Here is a 15,585-nt window from a genome sequence, read left to right on the forward strand (position 1 = left end):
CATGGAAATTATGCAATAGTTCTTGGGCTATCATGAAAAGAGGGCAATAGAAACAAACTGGTTTATAGGTCTGCTTTTAATTAACTTCAGCCTCCTTCGATAAAAGTGCTAGCATGTGAAAATGGTTCTCAGAATAAAGACATTAAGCAGTGGTAATAAAAGCCACAGTCTGAATTTAGTCTGTTGAACCTGGAGTCCATGAGCAGGACCTGGAAGATGTAAAGAAATTCAATGGGTGGTTCTAAAAGTGCCCTCTCATTCCTTGAACTTAACATCACCTTGTGGAGGCTTGCTGGGCATCCTTGCATTTGCATTTTGACAGCAGGAGAAAAGCAAACCTGGAACATTTGTACTGAATCCTGTCCTCAGGTCTGTCCCTCAGACACCTGCGCTGAATCCTGCAGTGTCCGCAGGTCTGTGTCTCACATCTGCTCTCCTGCCCTTGGGTCTGCCCTAGCTGAGGCTTCCAGGCTCCTTTTTGGACCTGGACCTTTCCTGGACCTCTCTTTCCCAGGCATTACCCAGCCATTTCACCTGGCTCGAGGGGTTGGGTCTGTGTTGTTCCGTGCCTGGAGCTACTCCCTGTTGTGCTGGCATCTCTGCAGGTTTGGTGGCTGTCCCTGGCGTGGGGACACTGCCCAGTGGGGTGACAGGCCCAGTGGGTTCATCTCTGAACCCCAGCAGTGAGTGATGCCTGCTGGAGGAGCTGGTTTGGGGCTCTCTGGTCCATCCCTTTTCCTCACCCTCCTGTATTCCTGTGCCTTTGCCTCAAATCCTTCCCTGCAGCAGGGCTTTGGATGCTCAGGAATGCAGGAAGGTTAAAATGTGAACAGGGCCCGGGCAGTGGGGTTTGCCTGTGGTCACTGGGTGTCCTACAGGGCGGCTGGCACAGGTGACAGCACGTGCAGACACACAGGTGACAGCAGGGAGAACATCTGTGTGCATCTCATCTCCCTGGGCTCTCTGTCTCCTGGCTGCTGGAATGTTAAACCAGAAGGTGAGGCAGCCTGAGGAGCCAGGATTCATTCAGTGGTGAGAAGGGCTCCGCTGGTTCCTGCACAAATCCAGTTTGGCTTCCTCCATCCCAGCCCCATTCCCGGGGTCTGTGCCCTGTTCCTGCCCAGGGCCTGCCCCCACAGGGCTCAGGGGGCAGAGGCTCCTGGAGTTCAGGAGCTGCAGGTGCCTAATGGGGCTCTCTGCCCCTCAGGGTGTGCAGGGCTCAGCTGCTTGAGACCCCTCCTGCCAAGCCTTGGGCAAACAGGAGGAAAACCCGGCCCAGGTGAGCCCTGCTGGTGCTCCCAGCCTGTCCCAGCGCCTCAGGGTGTGCAGGTGCTGCTGCCTCCAGGCACGCTGTGACCCCAAGGGCAGTGTCCCGTGGGCAGGGCTGGAATACCTGCACGTGTTTCTGCTGCTAATTAGCAAATGTCCCCAAGGGTTTGAGGACGTGTCCAGAGGCTCCCAAGGATGTCACAGTAAAGTGTTCCTTGGGGTCTATTTATTCATTCAGGTCAGAGACTCTGGTCTGACCCCTTTTAAAAGCAGCACTCAAGGAGAAATGGCCTCTCTCCTTTTCTCCCTGGATATTCCTGACCTCTCCAGGGCAGTGATTTCTCCTCAGCACATCAACCCTTATGCAAATGAGATTCCAAAGAGTTGATCAACCCTGCCAGGTATTAAGGTTGGGAAGAGCCAGCCCGAGAGCAAATCCCAGAAAAAAACAAGAAAATGAAGTCTCTGTAACTGTTTTCAATTATCCAGTGCTGCTGGTTCTCCTGGCGTTTCAGGAAGAAACACGGAAATCTCTTAGTCGAGCTTGTTTACAGAGTGCTTGTGGGTTTCAGGCCCAGCCAGCGTCAGATTTCTCTTGTACGTTCCCTTCAAATAAAGGCTGAAATAAAAATAAGGATGCTGTAATTTGTGCCACCCCAAGAGCTCAACGCTGCTCCAGCAGGAAATGATCCCTGGGGTTCCTGGAACAGCTCAACTGAGTCTTCCAAGGAGCAGAAGCTTGCAGGGAAAACAGCACAGCTGGACCCTGCTCTCCCTGATAGGAGCTGGTGTCCGGGGAATTAGGAATTAGGGATGGTGAGGGGCTCCAGCATGGGCTGGGGCCAGGGAGTGCCCCAGAGCTTTGCAGCCTCACAGCTCTGGGGTTTGGCCCTTGGAAAAGGCCCATTCCCAGTGACTGCTGTGTGTGGGGTCACCGGGATCACTGCTACAAGCAGGGGGTGGGGTTAAACGGATGGATGGACGGACGGACGGACGGACACAGACCACCTTTGGCAGCAGTGCTGCAAGTCCCGTGTGTTCAAGGCAGCTGACATTCCCAGTGTCTGCGGGAGTGGAGCCATTGGCACAACAGTCCCTGCACCCTTTGTCACCACAGCCCATCCTGGTGGCCCTGGACACCTCTGGTTGGGACAGGTCTCCCTTTGGGTCTGCTCACCCTCTCCCAGCAGGGATCCTCTTTGGATCTCCTTGAATCTGGGCCATTGTGTCTGAGGACACTTTTCCAAGGAAGCTGCTGGCCCTGGATGTTTGCAGGGGAAGTGCTGGGAGTGGATCTTGGTTGGAATCTTACACCAAAATCCACCCCAGTTTATATAAAATTATTCCAGTGTTGGGGTTGCCCTCATCTCTAATTCCCTTCTGCTTATTTCTGTGTGTTGGTGGCTCCAGTCCTCCCAGCTCCCAGGGAATTTTCTGTAGGAACCATCAGCCATTGCTTTAAAAAATAACCCTCACCAGATGTCCCAAAGCCTCCTTTAAAGACGAGGTCTGGCAGAAGTCAGATTTATTGGGAGCAATTAATTGTCCTGCTAAGAGCCCTCAATGTTTTGGCATTTCATTAATAAGATGTAATCAACCACCAGGCTATTTGGAGTGTGTTACTCTGTCAGAACCGCTGTTAATTGTCATTATTTGATAGATTTCATGTTTATAATTACTGGTGTGTGACGCAGGGTGTGCTCTGAATAATCCATTGTGTATTGTTTTGTGAACCAGGGTGCTGAGGGTGCCAGGAATCGCTGCTGCTCGTGTCTCCAGGGCTGATTTATGCCTGGCCAGGGGAGGGAACTGGACAGGAGGGAATGAACAGAAGCTCAGAAAAGTCCCCTCTGGCCATGCTCAATGAGCAAACACTCAGCAGCTGTGAGTGGAGGAGAAAAGGGTTCAACAGAGCAGGGAAATGTGTTAGGGATGGGTTATGGGGGGTGGGGGTGACATTTCCTCCCTGCTTTGATGTGCTCCTCAGCTCAAAGCTCTGGGATATTTTTTTTTCTTGCTGTCAACAAGGACCTTGTTCCCATCATTTAATTCTGAGTAATCTCGTGTTGTACTCAGGGAAAAAAAAAAGGAAAAAAAAATAGGAAAAAAAAAAAAAAAGAGCTGAGTATTCCAGAGAAAGAGAATTGGGATCTTTTTGTGGGTGAGCAGCCAGGACTGTGGGGCTGGGCGGAGTGGGTGATGCACCAAAAATCTCTCTGGTACCCCTGACCTGCCCTGGGTGCTCAGCTGAACCTGCTCCCCCTGGCTTTATCCATCCCGACTTCTGGAGAAGCTGATTTCTGGGAAGGGGGCCAGGAGGAACCCCCTCTCCACGCTGCAGGGATCCCTGGTGGGCACGGGGTGCTCCTGGCTCCCCTTGCAGCACGAGCAGGACGAGCTGGGCAGGGAAATGGGGCTGCAGGTGGGCTGGAATGCTGCGGGACCTGGCAGCCCCAGCAGCTTCCCCCCAGGGCAGCTCCTACTGGGTTTTAGGGCCCAGAAGGAGCTCAGAGCCTCCAGTGTGGGAAACAGTCTATCAACAGCCCCACATTTTCACCCTTCAACTCCACCAACGTCTTCCAGCGAGGAACCAGGGCCTGGGGACAGACTGGACGTGTCCCTCCTGGCCAGGCAGGTGTGTCCCTCCTGGTCACACAGGACATGTCCCCCCATGTCACACAGGCTGTGTCCCCTCTGGTCACACAGGACATGTCCTCCTGGTCACACAGGACATGTCCCCCCTGGTCACAGAGGCTGTGTCCACCCCTGGTCATACAGGCTGTGTCCCCCTCTGGTCATACAGGACATGTCCCTCCTGGTCACACAGGACATGTCCCCTCTGGTCACACAGGCTGTGTCCCCTCTGGTCACACAGGACATGTCCCCCTGGTCACACAGGACATGTCCCCCTCTGGTCACAGAGGACATGTCCCTCCTGGTCACACAGGCTGTTTCCCCCCTGGTCACACAGGACATGTCCCTCCTGGCCAGGCAGGTGTGTCCCCTCTGGTCAGAGAGGACATGTCCCCTCTGGTCACACAGGACATGTCCCCCTGGTCACACAGGCTGTGTCCCCCCGGTCACACAGGACATGTCCCCCTGGTCACAGAGGACATGTCCCCCCAGTCACACAGGACATGTGGCCCCTGGTCACACAGGACATGTCCCTCCTGGTCACACAGGACATGTCCCCTCTGGTCACAGAGGACATGTCCCCTCTGGTCACACAGGACATGTCCCCCTGGTCACACACCTGTCCCTGTGTCCCTCCTGGGATGTTTGTTCCAGAGGCTGAGCAGCTTTGCCATGTGTAGTGGTTTTGGTTTGTTAATTTGAGATTTTGTTAATTTTGAGATTTTTTTTTTTGTTAATGTACTAATGAGTGTGGTGGGTTTAGTGTTGGCTAATTACTAGTGTATTTACTTTGTGTTGTTAGGTAGGATTAGGAAAAAGGTAAAGTAGGTTTAAAACTTTAAAAGGGTATAAAGAAAAATGTATTGCAGTAACTAAAAGAAAGACTAATAAAAGAGTAATAAGAATTAGAACAAAATGTGTAGAACACTTCTTAAAATTTTTATTGATAATGTAAAGAAATAAAACTTAGTGGAAAGAAATAAAACTTTTAGTTAGTTTACTATTTTTAGAGCAGTCTTTCTTTAGTTTACTTAGGGAGAGAAGTCTGCCTCAATTCCCAATGTGCAGGTTCCTTCAGCTTCCCTTCTGTCTGGAGATTTGGGAGGTTTTTGTTGCCTGTTTTGAAACCTGTAGACTTGGTTTCCTCTCCTAAATCCTTGTCACCTGAAAAAGGCTTTTTTTGGGGACCCCTGTGTGATGGACACCGTGGCTGTCCCTGGTGTTCTGTCCCACAGGAGGGAATGGGAGGCTGGGCCTCCCCAGGGATAAAACTTTCATTCCCAAACTGACTTTTTCATGTTTCCAGGTGAATTATTAGAGGGGAGAAGAGATTAAAGATTTTTGTTGCATTGGTGGCTTTCTTTGTTTTACTTTATACCATCAACTCAGAGGCTTTCCAAACCTGGAAGATGGAATTTTTTTTTACTAATCTTAGTTGAACACAACTGGGGGCAGCAGCAGTGACAGAAAGTGGAAGAGGGCAGCAAAAATCTGGGGATTTCTGTCTGCAGAAGGTGAGGATGAGTTTGGGAGCTGAGCGGAGCTTGGGTGAGGAGAACACTGGCGAGTCAGCGCTGCTGGTTCTTTAATGGGGCACTTTAAGCCTGTTTGCAGTGGAAAAGGTCTTTATCCCCTTGGGAGTGCTGCTCTTGCCCTGGGGACAGACACGGACTTATCAGGTCCTTGCAGTCCTCTCCTCCCGGCGCTTCGAGCTGGGGATCAGCCCCAGCCACGGTTCCAAAATAACAAACTGATTTCTCTGATTTCTCTGTCTGTGCTCTCACAGGGAGCTCCCAGACAGAAATGCTGGATTTTATACCTGACCTGGCACCCTCAGCTCTCCCTTTCTGCCGGAATTCAAAGCAGCAGCAGTTGTTTCGAGATGTGGTGTCTTTTCAAGTGCCCTTCCTCTGCTTTTTCATTTCGAATTTACTGCAGAAGGTGGGAAAAAAACCCAGCACACAACCTTCTGAAGCTCCAAGTGCTTTGTAGCTCTTCAGCGTGGAAGTTTGTGGCTCCTGAGGTGCCGTACATTACATGAGGTTGTCACTCAGATCTTGTTTTCTGCCTTGCAGAGGATTTTTTTCTTCCCAGTTACATATTTGAATGCTGAGAATGATCTGTTTGTAAAGGCTTTTTTACCCAGTGATCACCATGAGGTGCTTTGTTGTTGGTATCCCAAGCCAGGTGTGCCAGGTCTGCATTTCCTGCCTGAATTACAGGAATATTTTCTTAGGCTTATGCCAAGAAATGATCAGATAGAGCCCAAATGCTATGAAGACGTGCCGAGGGCACGTGGGGATGTGATGGGTCATGACTGGGAATGGTCCCTGGAGATCAGTTTGGATTTTACCTGGATCCCCAGCAGCAGATGTTCAGTGAATCTCACGTGTGTGGGTTCAAATCTCGTGTTTGCAGTCCATAATTCCTTGTGAAAGGTGCAATTTGTCTGGATTCATTTGCTGAAAATATGTGGAAAAGCCAGGTCTAACCTCTGATAACCACCCAGGAAAGGGGGAGCCCTCCTGTGTCCCAGAAAAGCTCTCAGGGGGAGCTTTAGGGCTCACTGCCCTCTCAGCCCAGTCTGAGCAGCTCTGGCTCCCCAACCCTGCCCAGAACGTGCAGTGCCCTGTGCAGTGCCCTCTGCTCTTGCTCCTGTTTATAAATATCCCAATGTGCCTGCCTGGGGGTTTGGGCTCTGAGATCAATAAAGACTGGGATCAGTAGTCAGCAATCACAGACTTCCTGCAGGACTGGCCTCCCTGGGAGGATCTAGGATCTATTTTAGGGCCTTCTTTTGAAAGAACCAGACTTAATTTTTCCCCATGCCAAGGGTGCTTCCAAGGCCGCTTCTCTTGGTTTGTAGTACAGAACGAGCCTGAGCCTGCTCTCTTCACACCCCTGAGCTGAGCCTGATTAAACCAGAGCTGGGCAGTTGATATCTGCAGCTTCCCCTTCACACCTTGCTGAGTTCTGCATCCTCCCGAGCCAAGAGGAGCCCTTGGAGCCCTGCAGGCTCTGCCGTGGGCAGCCCGGGCTCAGATTGCACTCAAGGTGCCAAGTTTGTGCACAAAGTCAATTAAAAAAAGAAAAAAAAAATCTTTAAAGCTATTGTTAGCAGCAGGGAATGCAGGTGACAAGGGACAAAGTGACTCTTCCCAACACACGGATTTTGTCTTCCCTGAACTGGGCTGGCTTCAAAGCAACCGAGGGGATTTAGTCCTGCTCAGCCTCTCCCATGCCAGAGGTTAAGCTAGGCCTAACCATGACCCTCAGCTGTCACAGCCTCCTTAGAGAGAGAGGGAAGCATGGACAGCACCATGCAAGAGGACCAGAAATAGCAATGGAGCCTCTTTGGGAGGCTGGTGGTGTCCCCTGGCTGGTGCCTCATGGTGATTTGTTAAAGAAATATAGATTCTGATCTAGTACCGACATCCAGCTGTGACCGACAAAAACTCTCTAACAGTTTGAAGTTAGAAGTTGTATGTTTATTGCGGCGCCGGGCAGTGTGCGGGATAGCTCCCAAATATACACTGCACCTTTCAAATGATTACAGAGGCCTTTTATCCATACAAGTAGTGAATACCCAAAATACAAATACATATTCATCATTTTGGTTCATCCCATCCTCGCTTCGTATGCTAATCATTTCAAAAGCTCTTAAGCATGCGTAGTTTGTTCCTTGAAATGGGTCAGTGGTCCCTTTCATGGGGAGGAGTGCCAAAATGAGGAAGTAAATGAAGTCTTCCTTGTTCTGACCTTTCTACCTTTTCAATGCAAATATGACAAATGAACCTTGGTAGAACTCCCATTCCCTGTCTTCCATTGGTTTCAGAACAGAGGAGGTCCACAACTGTCTTATGCTCCTAAAAGCTATTTGTCAGTTTCTATACTCTTCATTACAAACCCAGCTAACTGAACATTGTGTTGACAAGCAATCAGTTATTAGTTAACTACTAACTCTTAACTTCATCGAGGCCTACTCATTTGTTTTAATTAACTCTAGTAAGGCTTATCTCTAACTAAAACCTTAGCTCCTCTAAAATCTCTAAATCCCTTAAAGTTTATGTTTCAATGGAGGATCAGATATCCCAGGAGTTTCCCAGGTGACACCAGGGCTCTGTTTGCTTTGCTGTCCTTTGGATCCAGCTGGATCACACAGCCTCCCTCTGAGGATGATGGCAGTGCCTCAGTCCTGGGGAAAATAGGATCAAACATTGCTGTGCCCAGGGAGAAGCATCTTTAACACTGTCACTTCATTTGATGAATTTTAAAGGGTTTAAAAGTGACCTCAGGGACTTCCTAGCTTCTGTTCCAGTTTCCCGACTGCTTCCTGGATTTTCAACATATTCCTGGATTCCTTTCAGCCCTGAGAAAGGGCTAAGAGAACAAAGCTTGTGCTGGTCCTCCACTCCTGTCCTTGGCCATCCATGGAGGGGTGCTTCCTATTCTTCCAGCTCAGACTCCCTCAGTCCAGCCTGTGGCAGAGCTGGAAATCTCCATTTTATCCTCATCCCACTTTTCCTCATTTCTGCCTGGTCTGTTTTAAACCACAGGGCTCAACATCTAGCTTGGGATGCTGCCAGGGTGCTCCCAGCCCCTGGGATCCAGCCCCTGAATTCCAGCTCCATGGGGAAGGCAAACACAGCATTCTGACTGGGTGGGACACCCAGGCAGTGCCAAGGAGGTTGTGTGTTCCATGCCTGAGGCTGGAAAACCAGGATGGACTCCCCGGGATGGATTCCCAGGTATCCTTTGGGCTGCACATTGGAGAGAGGGGAACAAGGAACCTCTTCCGAAGTGATGGCCACCCAGGGAGATCCAGGATCAGCAGAAATTGGTCCCAGTTCCATCTCAGAGGTGGATCCTAGAACCTTGTGTTTAATGGTTGCATGGGGTTTCAATGGTTTCTGAGCCTTTTTGGGAAGAGCAGCACAGGGGCTGGTGAGGAACGGGAGCCACAGACATGTGAGCAGTGTGGAGATGGCTTTTATTATCCTGATGGAATATTGCTTATGAAAATCTAAATTCCATAAACGTGGTTGTGCTGAGAGGCAGGAGCGAGGCTGGCAGGGCATGATGGGGGTAGGACCTGCTGGGAGCCTGGCACAGGGACTGGAACTGCCAGGGGACCGTGGGGACAGTCCACAGAGCGGGTGAGGGGCTCTTTGAGTGTCTGGGTTTGCAAAGACAGGTGTGTGCTAAGGAAGGCAGGAGCCTCCCTTGAAATGGAAAATGTAAACCCCCTCCCTCTGAATTGTTATAATTTTGAAATTAAGGGGCTCTCAGGCAAAGGTATGGGAATAGGAATAACAGTTCTTTACTAGGAAAATTAAAAATACAAATGCAATAATACAGAAAACAAAAAAAAAAAAAAAAAAAAAAAAAAAAACCAAAAAAAAAAACCCAAAAAACCAAAAAAAACCCCAAAAAACCAAAAAACACCCAAATCACTGCCAGGGTCAGAACATGCCCTGGCAGCCTGTGTGTCAGGGTGGTGGCAGCAGTCCCATCCCATGGTGGCTCAGCCCTCCTGCAGTGCCAGCTGTGCTTCTGCTGGAGCAGGGATCCTGCACAAGGCTGGAGTTTTCCTCTGAAGCTCCAGGGCTGGTGGGGATGGGCCTGGGCTTCCTCTGGGAATGCAGTGGGGAAGAAAGCTGCTCCTCTGGGAATGCAGTGGGCAAAGGCTGCTGTGGTGTGCCAAGGTCAGATTGTATCCAGGTAGGAATGCTTGGCTCCTCCCCTGGGCACAGCCTCTCCCCATGGATGATGGAATTTTCTCAGCCATGCAGGGACACTCACTGGCCATGAACAGCAGAGATCTCCTGGAGGGAGGATTGGTTGTGGGAGAGATAAAGAAAACTGCCCATGCACAGCAGAGAGCTGCCCCAGCTCTGACAGATGGTGATAGAATGCACACCCCCAGCTAAATCTTCCAGTCTAAGACATTGAGGTGCCATGGGGAGATCTCCACAAACTTGGTCAGGGGTTCTTTGAAGGATTTCTGGTTTAATGTCAATGTTTCATGGTATTTTCATTATGTTATTCAAGGGGCTTCCACTGCTCCCAAATCTGTGTTTGGTTTGCAAGTTGCCTGGTGTCTGTGGTGGAGAGCAAAGCCCCAGCCCAGCTCCCTGCTCAGGGGCTGTTGAACAGCTCTGGAGAAGGGACAGAAGCCCCAGTGCCACCCCGAGGAGGGGGCAGAGTGCTCAGATGGAACATTTGGAGAGGTAAAACGCTGTCAGTGCCCTGGCCCCAGACCCTGCTGCTGATGGGTGCCAGGTGTCACCACGGGGATGGAGCCAGCAGCACGCTCCACTCATGGAGTGTCCCAGGGGCTTGCTGGGCACTTGGAGCAGCGGCCACAGGGAAGCTGGAGGAGGTTTCTGTGTTTCTGACATGGACACTTTGGCTGCATTCAAAGCGAGCCTGTCCCAGAATCCCAGAATGGCCTGGGTGGGAAGGACCCATCCAGTGCCACCCCTGCCATGGGCAGGGACATCTCCCGCTGTCCCAGGCTGCTCTAACCTGGCCCTGAACACGTCCAGGGATGGGAATTCCAGCCTGGACCAGTCTGCCTGTGCCAGGACAGCCCTTTTACCCCAGACAGGCATCTACTTTGGTTGTAGGCTCCTGTCTGAGGGTGCTGAGTGTTCCTGAGGGACAGCCACACATCCCTGGGGGCCTCTGGCACAGGAGCTGGGCTCCTTTGGAGCATCCCTTGTTAGAGCTGAGAGGTGCTGGATTCCAGAGGCTCTGCAGGGTTTCTGCTGAACGATATTACAGCTTTAAAAACCTAATATATCTGGGCAGCAGAATTGAATCCAGGATTTCTCACTCCAGGGTATCATGGCTCGCCTCCAGCACTAAAACACACCACAGGATCCAGGTAGGAGCTGATTTTCAGCTCTTCAGCCCGCAGGGGAGAGGCATTGTCATTTTTTTTTTTAATGGTTGTAGAAGCCAAGGCTGCGAAAGTGATTTCAGGAATTCTTTAAATCCATGGTTTGCTGCTATTCCATCTGTGGCTGAGCTCAGGGGGTGCAGAGCTGGAGTTTCCTTCACCCAGGGGCTGGAGCAAGGGGTGCCAGAGCCCAGCCCCATGGGGTCACCAAACACTGAGCCTGCAGTGCAACCTCAGCCCAGGGGGAGACTTAAACTTTCAAGTGATTTGAAAATTCACTGTAATTGCTTTAGTGATTCTTAGGGCTGTCCAAGAGTTGGACTCGATGACCCTTGTGGATCCCTTCCAGCTCTGTGCTTACCCTGGGGAGGTGATTGTCTAGAGAAAACAGGAATTGGTCGCTGCCTGAATGCTTTGTGGTGGGCCTGGAAACAAATGAAGGTGGTGCAAAGGGCTGGAAGTGTCTGTCCAGTGGCAGCAGAGCTGGCATTGCCTCTGAGTGTCTCTTGGCCAGGTAAAATTCCCATTTTAGTGCTGAGCAGGTGTCAGAGGGAGCAACGTCTCAGAGTGAAACCCATGAATTGGCAAGGGCTGGGAAATTACAGATGTGTTAATGAAACAGAACCCCTTGTTTATGTTTCTAATGTGCTGCTGGAGCAAACTGGCTCCCAAATAAAAATACTTAAAATTACGATTAGGATTTATTTACATAATTACTGCCAGAGAAATTCCTGGAGCGTGCTGAGCAGTGCAAGAGGAGCCTCCTGGCTCTCCCTCTGTGCTTGCCTGTGTCTCCAGGTTGGTTTGCTCCTGGGGGGTCTTGTCAAAGCTGTTCCCAGCCCGGGGAGCAGGAAGGCTTTGGTTCCCAATGAATCCATCTGTATTGCCTGTATATTTGGGTTATTGGCTGAGGCACAGCCAGATCATCTTGGTGCTGCTGGCTGGAGCAGCATTCCAGAGGTGGCACCTCCTCCTGAGGCACAGAACCTGCCAGCACCGAGGGCAGGCTCTGAGCAGCCCCTGCCCTGTGCACTGGGAGCACTGGTGGCTTTCAGAGGCATTCCCAGCCTGTCCTGGCCACCTCCAGCCCCAGGGAGTCCCTGGCCAGCTCGGGGTGGCTCTGGGGACTCTGCTGATTTATTTCTGCTGGAAATGTGCAGCCCAAAGCACAATAGGCCCGGGATGAGCTTGTGCTGATTGAATCCAGCCCTGGGCATGACAAATCTTGCTCTTAATATTTCAATTGACTTTGGCAAACTTGCCTTCTCCTCGTGTCTCCTAAATCACAGAGTGACTGCTGCTGACAGTAATTCCCACTCCGGTCTGGGCAGTGCCTGCCCTTCCGTGGGGCTGGGACCTGTGGGGTTTGCAAACACCTCCCTGCTCCAGCCTCCCGTGGAGAGGGATTTCTCCTCAGCTGTCAGACTTGGGAGATGGGAATGTTCTTTGTGGGGCCCTGCTCCAATGTGGATGTTCTCCTCTCAGTGGGGTCTGGAGCTGGGGCCCTGCAGTGACAAACACCTTGCTCAGGGTGGTTGGCTGGACCCTCCGAGGGGGCTGCATGCTCCAGGTGGGGTCTCAGGGGTGTCCAGACCCTTCCCTGCCTTTGGAAGTTGTGCTGCTGGGCAGCACTTGGGGCTGCCCCTGGACTCCTGGCAGTGCCCAAGGCCAGGCTGGATGGGGCTTGGAGCAGCCTGGGATTGTGGCAAGTGTCCCTGCCCAGGGGGTGCTTCAGGATGGGCTTTAAGGTCCTCTCCAAGCCAAACAGTCCCCGATGCTGTAACCTGTTACCTGCAGGTCAGTGCAGAGCCCTGTGCTCTCTGTAATTATTACCAAGGCTGAAATCTGCACGCTGAGTGTTGGAAATCCTGTTTTCCTAAGGCTCCACTGCTCTGGCTCCCCTCACTCCTCTCCAGCACCCAGAGGCAGCAGCTGCTTTGCTGTTTGTTCCTTCAGCTCCTGCCTCAGACCCCGGCCCCGAGCTCAGCCCACCCCTCTCACACCCACCTGCAGCCTGGGGTGCTGCTCCAGCCCCTCCTCCAGGCCAGGCTTTGCTCCATTCCCATGAAACAAAGGCAGATAACGACAATGACCCTCTTTTTTCCCGTTTTGGTGGCAGGGAGAAGATGCCATTCCACCATGTGACAGCTGGCTTGTTGTACAAGGGCAATTACCTGAACCGCTCGCTCTCGGCCGGCAGCGACAGCGAGCAGCTGGCCAACATCTCCGTGGAGGAGCTGGATGGTGAGTGCTGTCCGGGGCTCTGGGAGGGGGCAAGGCTCCCCTGCACCTTCTCCGGGCTGGAAGAGGGCAGGTGGGAAGTGGGATGGCTCAGCAGATCAGGGACACAGAGAACGCCCCTGACCAAAGTCATGTTGGGAGCTATGAACTGATTTTAGTCTTAACTTTTGTCCTTCTGCAACTTTTTGAAATATTAAGCCTGCATTTTATGGACAAAATGAGAAAATTTAGGGTCATACTGCCCCAAAGATGTCTTTAGCCTTCCCTGGGACCCTGCAGAGCTGAGTCTGTTCTTCCCACCAAGTCTCATTTGCTTTGAGGCCTTCCCAAAGGGAGGTTCCCCTCCATGTCTCAGGGTAAGAAGTTGCATGGAGGTGGCTTGTGGCTTAAGAAGATGGAAAGAGCTTTAAAATTCCATTTTCCAGATCAGTGGTAGGGAGCACAGAGCAGCCTTAGTCTGGCACAGGCCATCAGGAAGGCTGTCCACATGTGCTGCCTGGAGGATCCCATCATTTTCCCCCTGGAAGCTGCTGTTGTTAATCCTCTCTGCTCTGGCCCAGGATGTGTGGCCAGGTAGAGGTTCAGGTTCCCATCTGGTTCAGGGGGGAAGGTCTCTTTCATAGAGGATTTGTGGTTCACCAGGAGAATTTCTGAGTTAAATAATTAGAGTTAATGTTGTTAGGTATTGTGGAATGAATTGGAGCTCTTGGTTTGCTCTCCAGTGGACACCTGGTGCCAAGCCATGGTCAGAATCAGGGGCCTCCATGGAGAACTTTTTGAGGAGAGGATCAAGGGAAAGGTGCAAAGTGGAACTGGTCCTTCTAGGACAGCCTGGAGGCATTTTGGAGGAACAGGAGGCCAACATTTCTGAACACCCTGCCCCTTTTCTTATGTACTTTGGTAAATCAAACCTTCATTTCCCAGCCTTGCCACCTCAGAGCCTTTGGATTTGGGTTTGTGAGCTTTACATTAATTTAGCTCAAGAACCAACAGTGGCCAACCCTCTTCCCAGTGAGGGTGTGAGGACTCAGCTCAGGTGAGAGACAACCTGAGAAACTACTTCAGCTTAGCTCAGACCCAGGAACCCCAGCACTGCCAATGTCACATTCTGGGCTCTTTTCCTGGAGCTTGGCTTGAAGGTTTGAGTTGAGCTGAACTGAGCTGGCTCAAGTTCTCCTCACTCCAAAGATGCCAATGGCATGGCCAGGCACAGCTTTGCCCTGTCCCTGTGTGGGTTGTTGGGGCTGCTGAGCACACACGAGGTGGGAGGAGATCCTGCACTTACTCCAAGCACAAACAAGGATTTTTGCTTAGTCCTGTCCCATTAAAGCACTGCTGCTGGAATTGCCTGTTAGATTTGCAGAGACCTGTCAGGAGCTGCTTCAAGTGGCCACAGGGCTGGAAGTCCTGGCAGGGCCAGGCAGGACATGAAGGATGCTTGTCCCTTTGCATATGGGAACCGGGCTGGGCTGGGCGAGGGAACAGGGCTGCACTGGGTGAGGAAACTGGGTTGCATTGGGTTAGGGAACCGGGCTGTGCTGGGTCAGGAAAGGGAACTGGGCTGGACTGGGTCATGGAACCGGGCTATGCTGGGTCAGGAAAGGGAACCGGGCTGGGCTGGGCTGGGTCAGGGAACCGGGCTGTGCTGGGTCAGGGAACCGGGCTGTGCTGGGTCAGGAAAGGGAACTGGGCTGGGCTGGGTCATGGAACCGGGCTGTGCTGGGTCAGGAAAGGGAACCGGGCTGGGCTAGGCTAGGCTAGGGAAATGGGCTGGGCTGGGTTAGGGAACCGGGCTGGGTCAGGGAAGGGAACCGGGCTGGGCTGGGCGAAGGAACAGGGCTGCACTGGGTGGGGAAACTGGGTTGCACTGGGTTAGGGAACTGGGTTGTGCTGGGTCAGGAAACCGGGCTGGGCTGGGTCAGGAAAGGGAACTGGGCTGGGCTGGGTCAGGGAACCGGGCTGGGCTGGGTCAGGAAAGGGAACCGGGCTGGGCTGGGTCAGGAAAGGGAACTGGGCTGGGCTGGGTCAGGGAACCGGGCTGGGCTGGGTCAGGAAAGGGAACTGGGCTGGGCTGGGTCAGGGAACCGGGCTGGGCTGGGTCAGGGAACCGGGCTGGGTCAGGGAAGGGAACCGGGCTGGGCTGGGTGAGGGAAGGAAATCCAGCCTCAATCCCCCCCTTCGCCTGCTGTCCCGATCCCGTGCGGATCCGGGAGCCCTCGGGCATGGCTCTGTCCGCGGAGCTGCGGGAGGAGCTGGAGCCCAGCCCCGCCTGCCCCGGGAGAATCCGCGCTCCAGAACTGCGGATGGCCGCCGTTAATTAAGGGCAGATGAGGGAAATGAGGTGTGGAGGAGCCGCCTCTGGAGAAGGAGCAGCCGAGTGCTGGTAGCTGGAGTCCCACTGAGGTGGCCGTGCCGGGGAGCGCAGGGGGATGGTTTTCTCCTCTCACCCCGGGAGGCTGGGCACAGCTCTTCACCTCAGCATCCATTTATTCCCTGCTTTTCCTGGCAGCCTGTGCTCTCCACCCCTCTTTGTGCTT

At 52.4% G+C, this 15,585-nt stretch overlaps 1 protein-coding gene and 1 long non-coding RNA gene across 6 annotated transcripts in view; both read left to right on the plus strand.

Annotated features, from left to right (window-relative positions):
- Positions 1–15,585, plus strand: part of CALN1 (calneuron 1) — a 146,573-nt gene that overhangs the window by 30,641 nt on the left and 100,347 nt on the right. For 3 of the 5 annotated variants that reach the window (XM_068210112.1, XM_068210111.1, XM_068210113.1), the window contains exon 2: positions 12,927–13,051. In XM_068210112.1, the coding sequence (XP_068066213.1) occupies positions 12,934–13,051 (118 nt within the window). In that variant the 5' untranslated portion in view covers positions 12,927–12,933. The remainder of the gene's footprint in view (positions 1–12,926; positions 13,052–15,585) is intronic. The other 2 variants (XM_068210109.1, XM_068210110.1) reach the window with 1 other exon arrangement.
- Positions 1,400–1,903, plus strand: LOC137485526 (uncharacterized). Its single transcript, XR_011005354.1, has 2 exons — positions 1,400–1,670; positions 1,759–1,903. It is a non-coding gene; the product is annotated as an uncharacterized lncRNA (long non-coding RNA).

The sequence above is a fragment of the Anomalospiza imberbis genome, chromosome 20 (genome assembly GCF_031753505.1).
Source record: "Anomalospiza imberbis isolate Cuckoo-Finch-1a 21T00152 chromosome 20, ASM3175350v1, whole genome shotgun sequence".
In the NCBI taxonomy this organism is placed as follows: Eukaryota; Metazoa; Chordata; class Aves; order Passeriformes; family Viduidae; genus Anomalospiza; species Anomalospiza imberbis.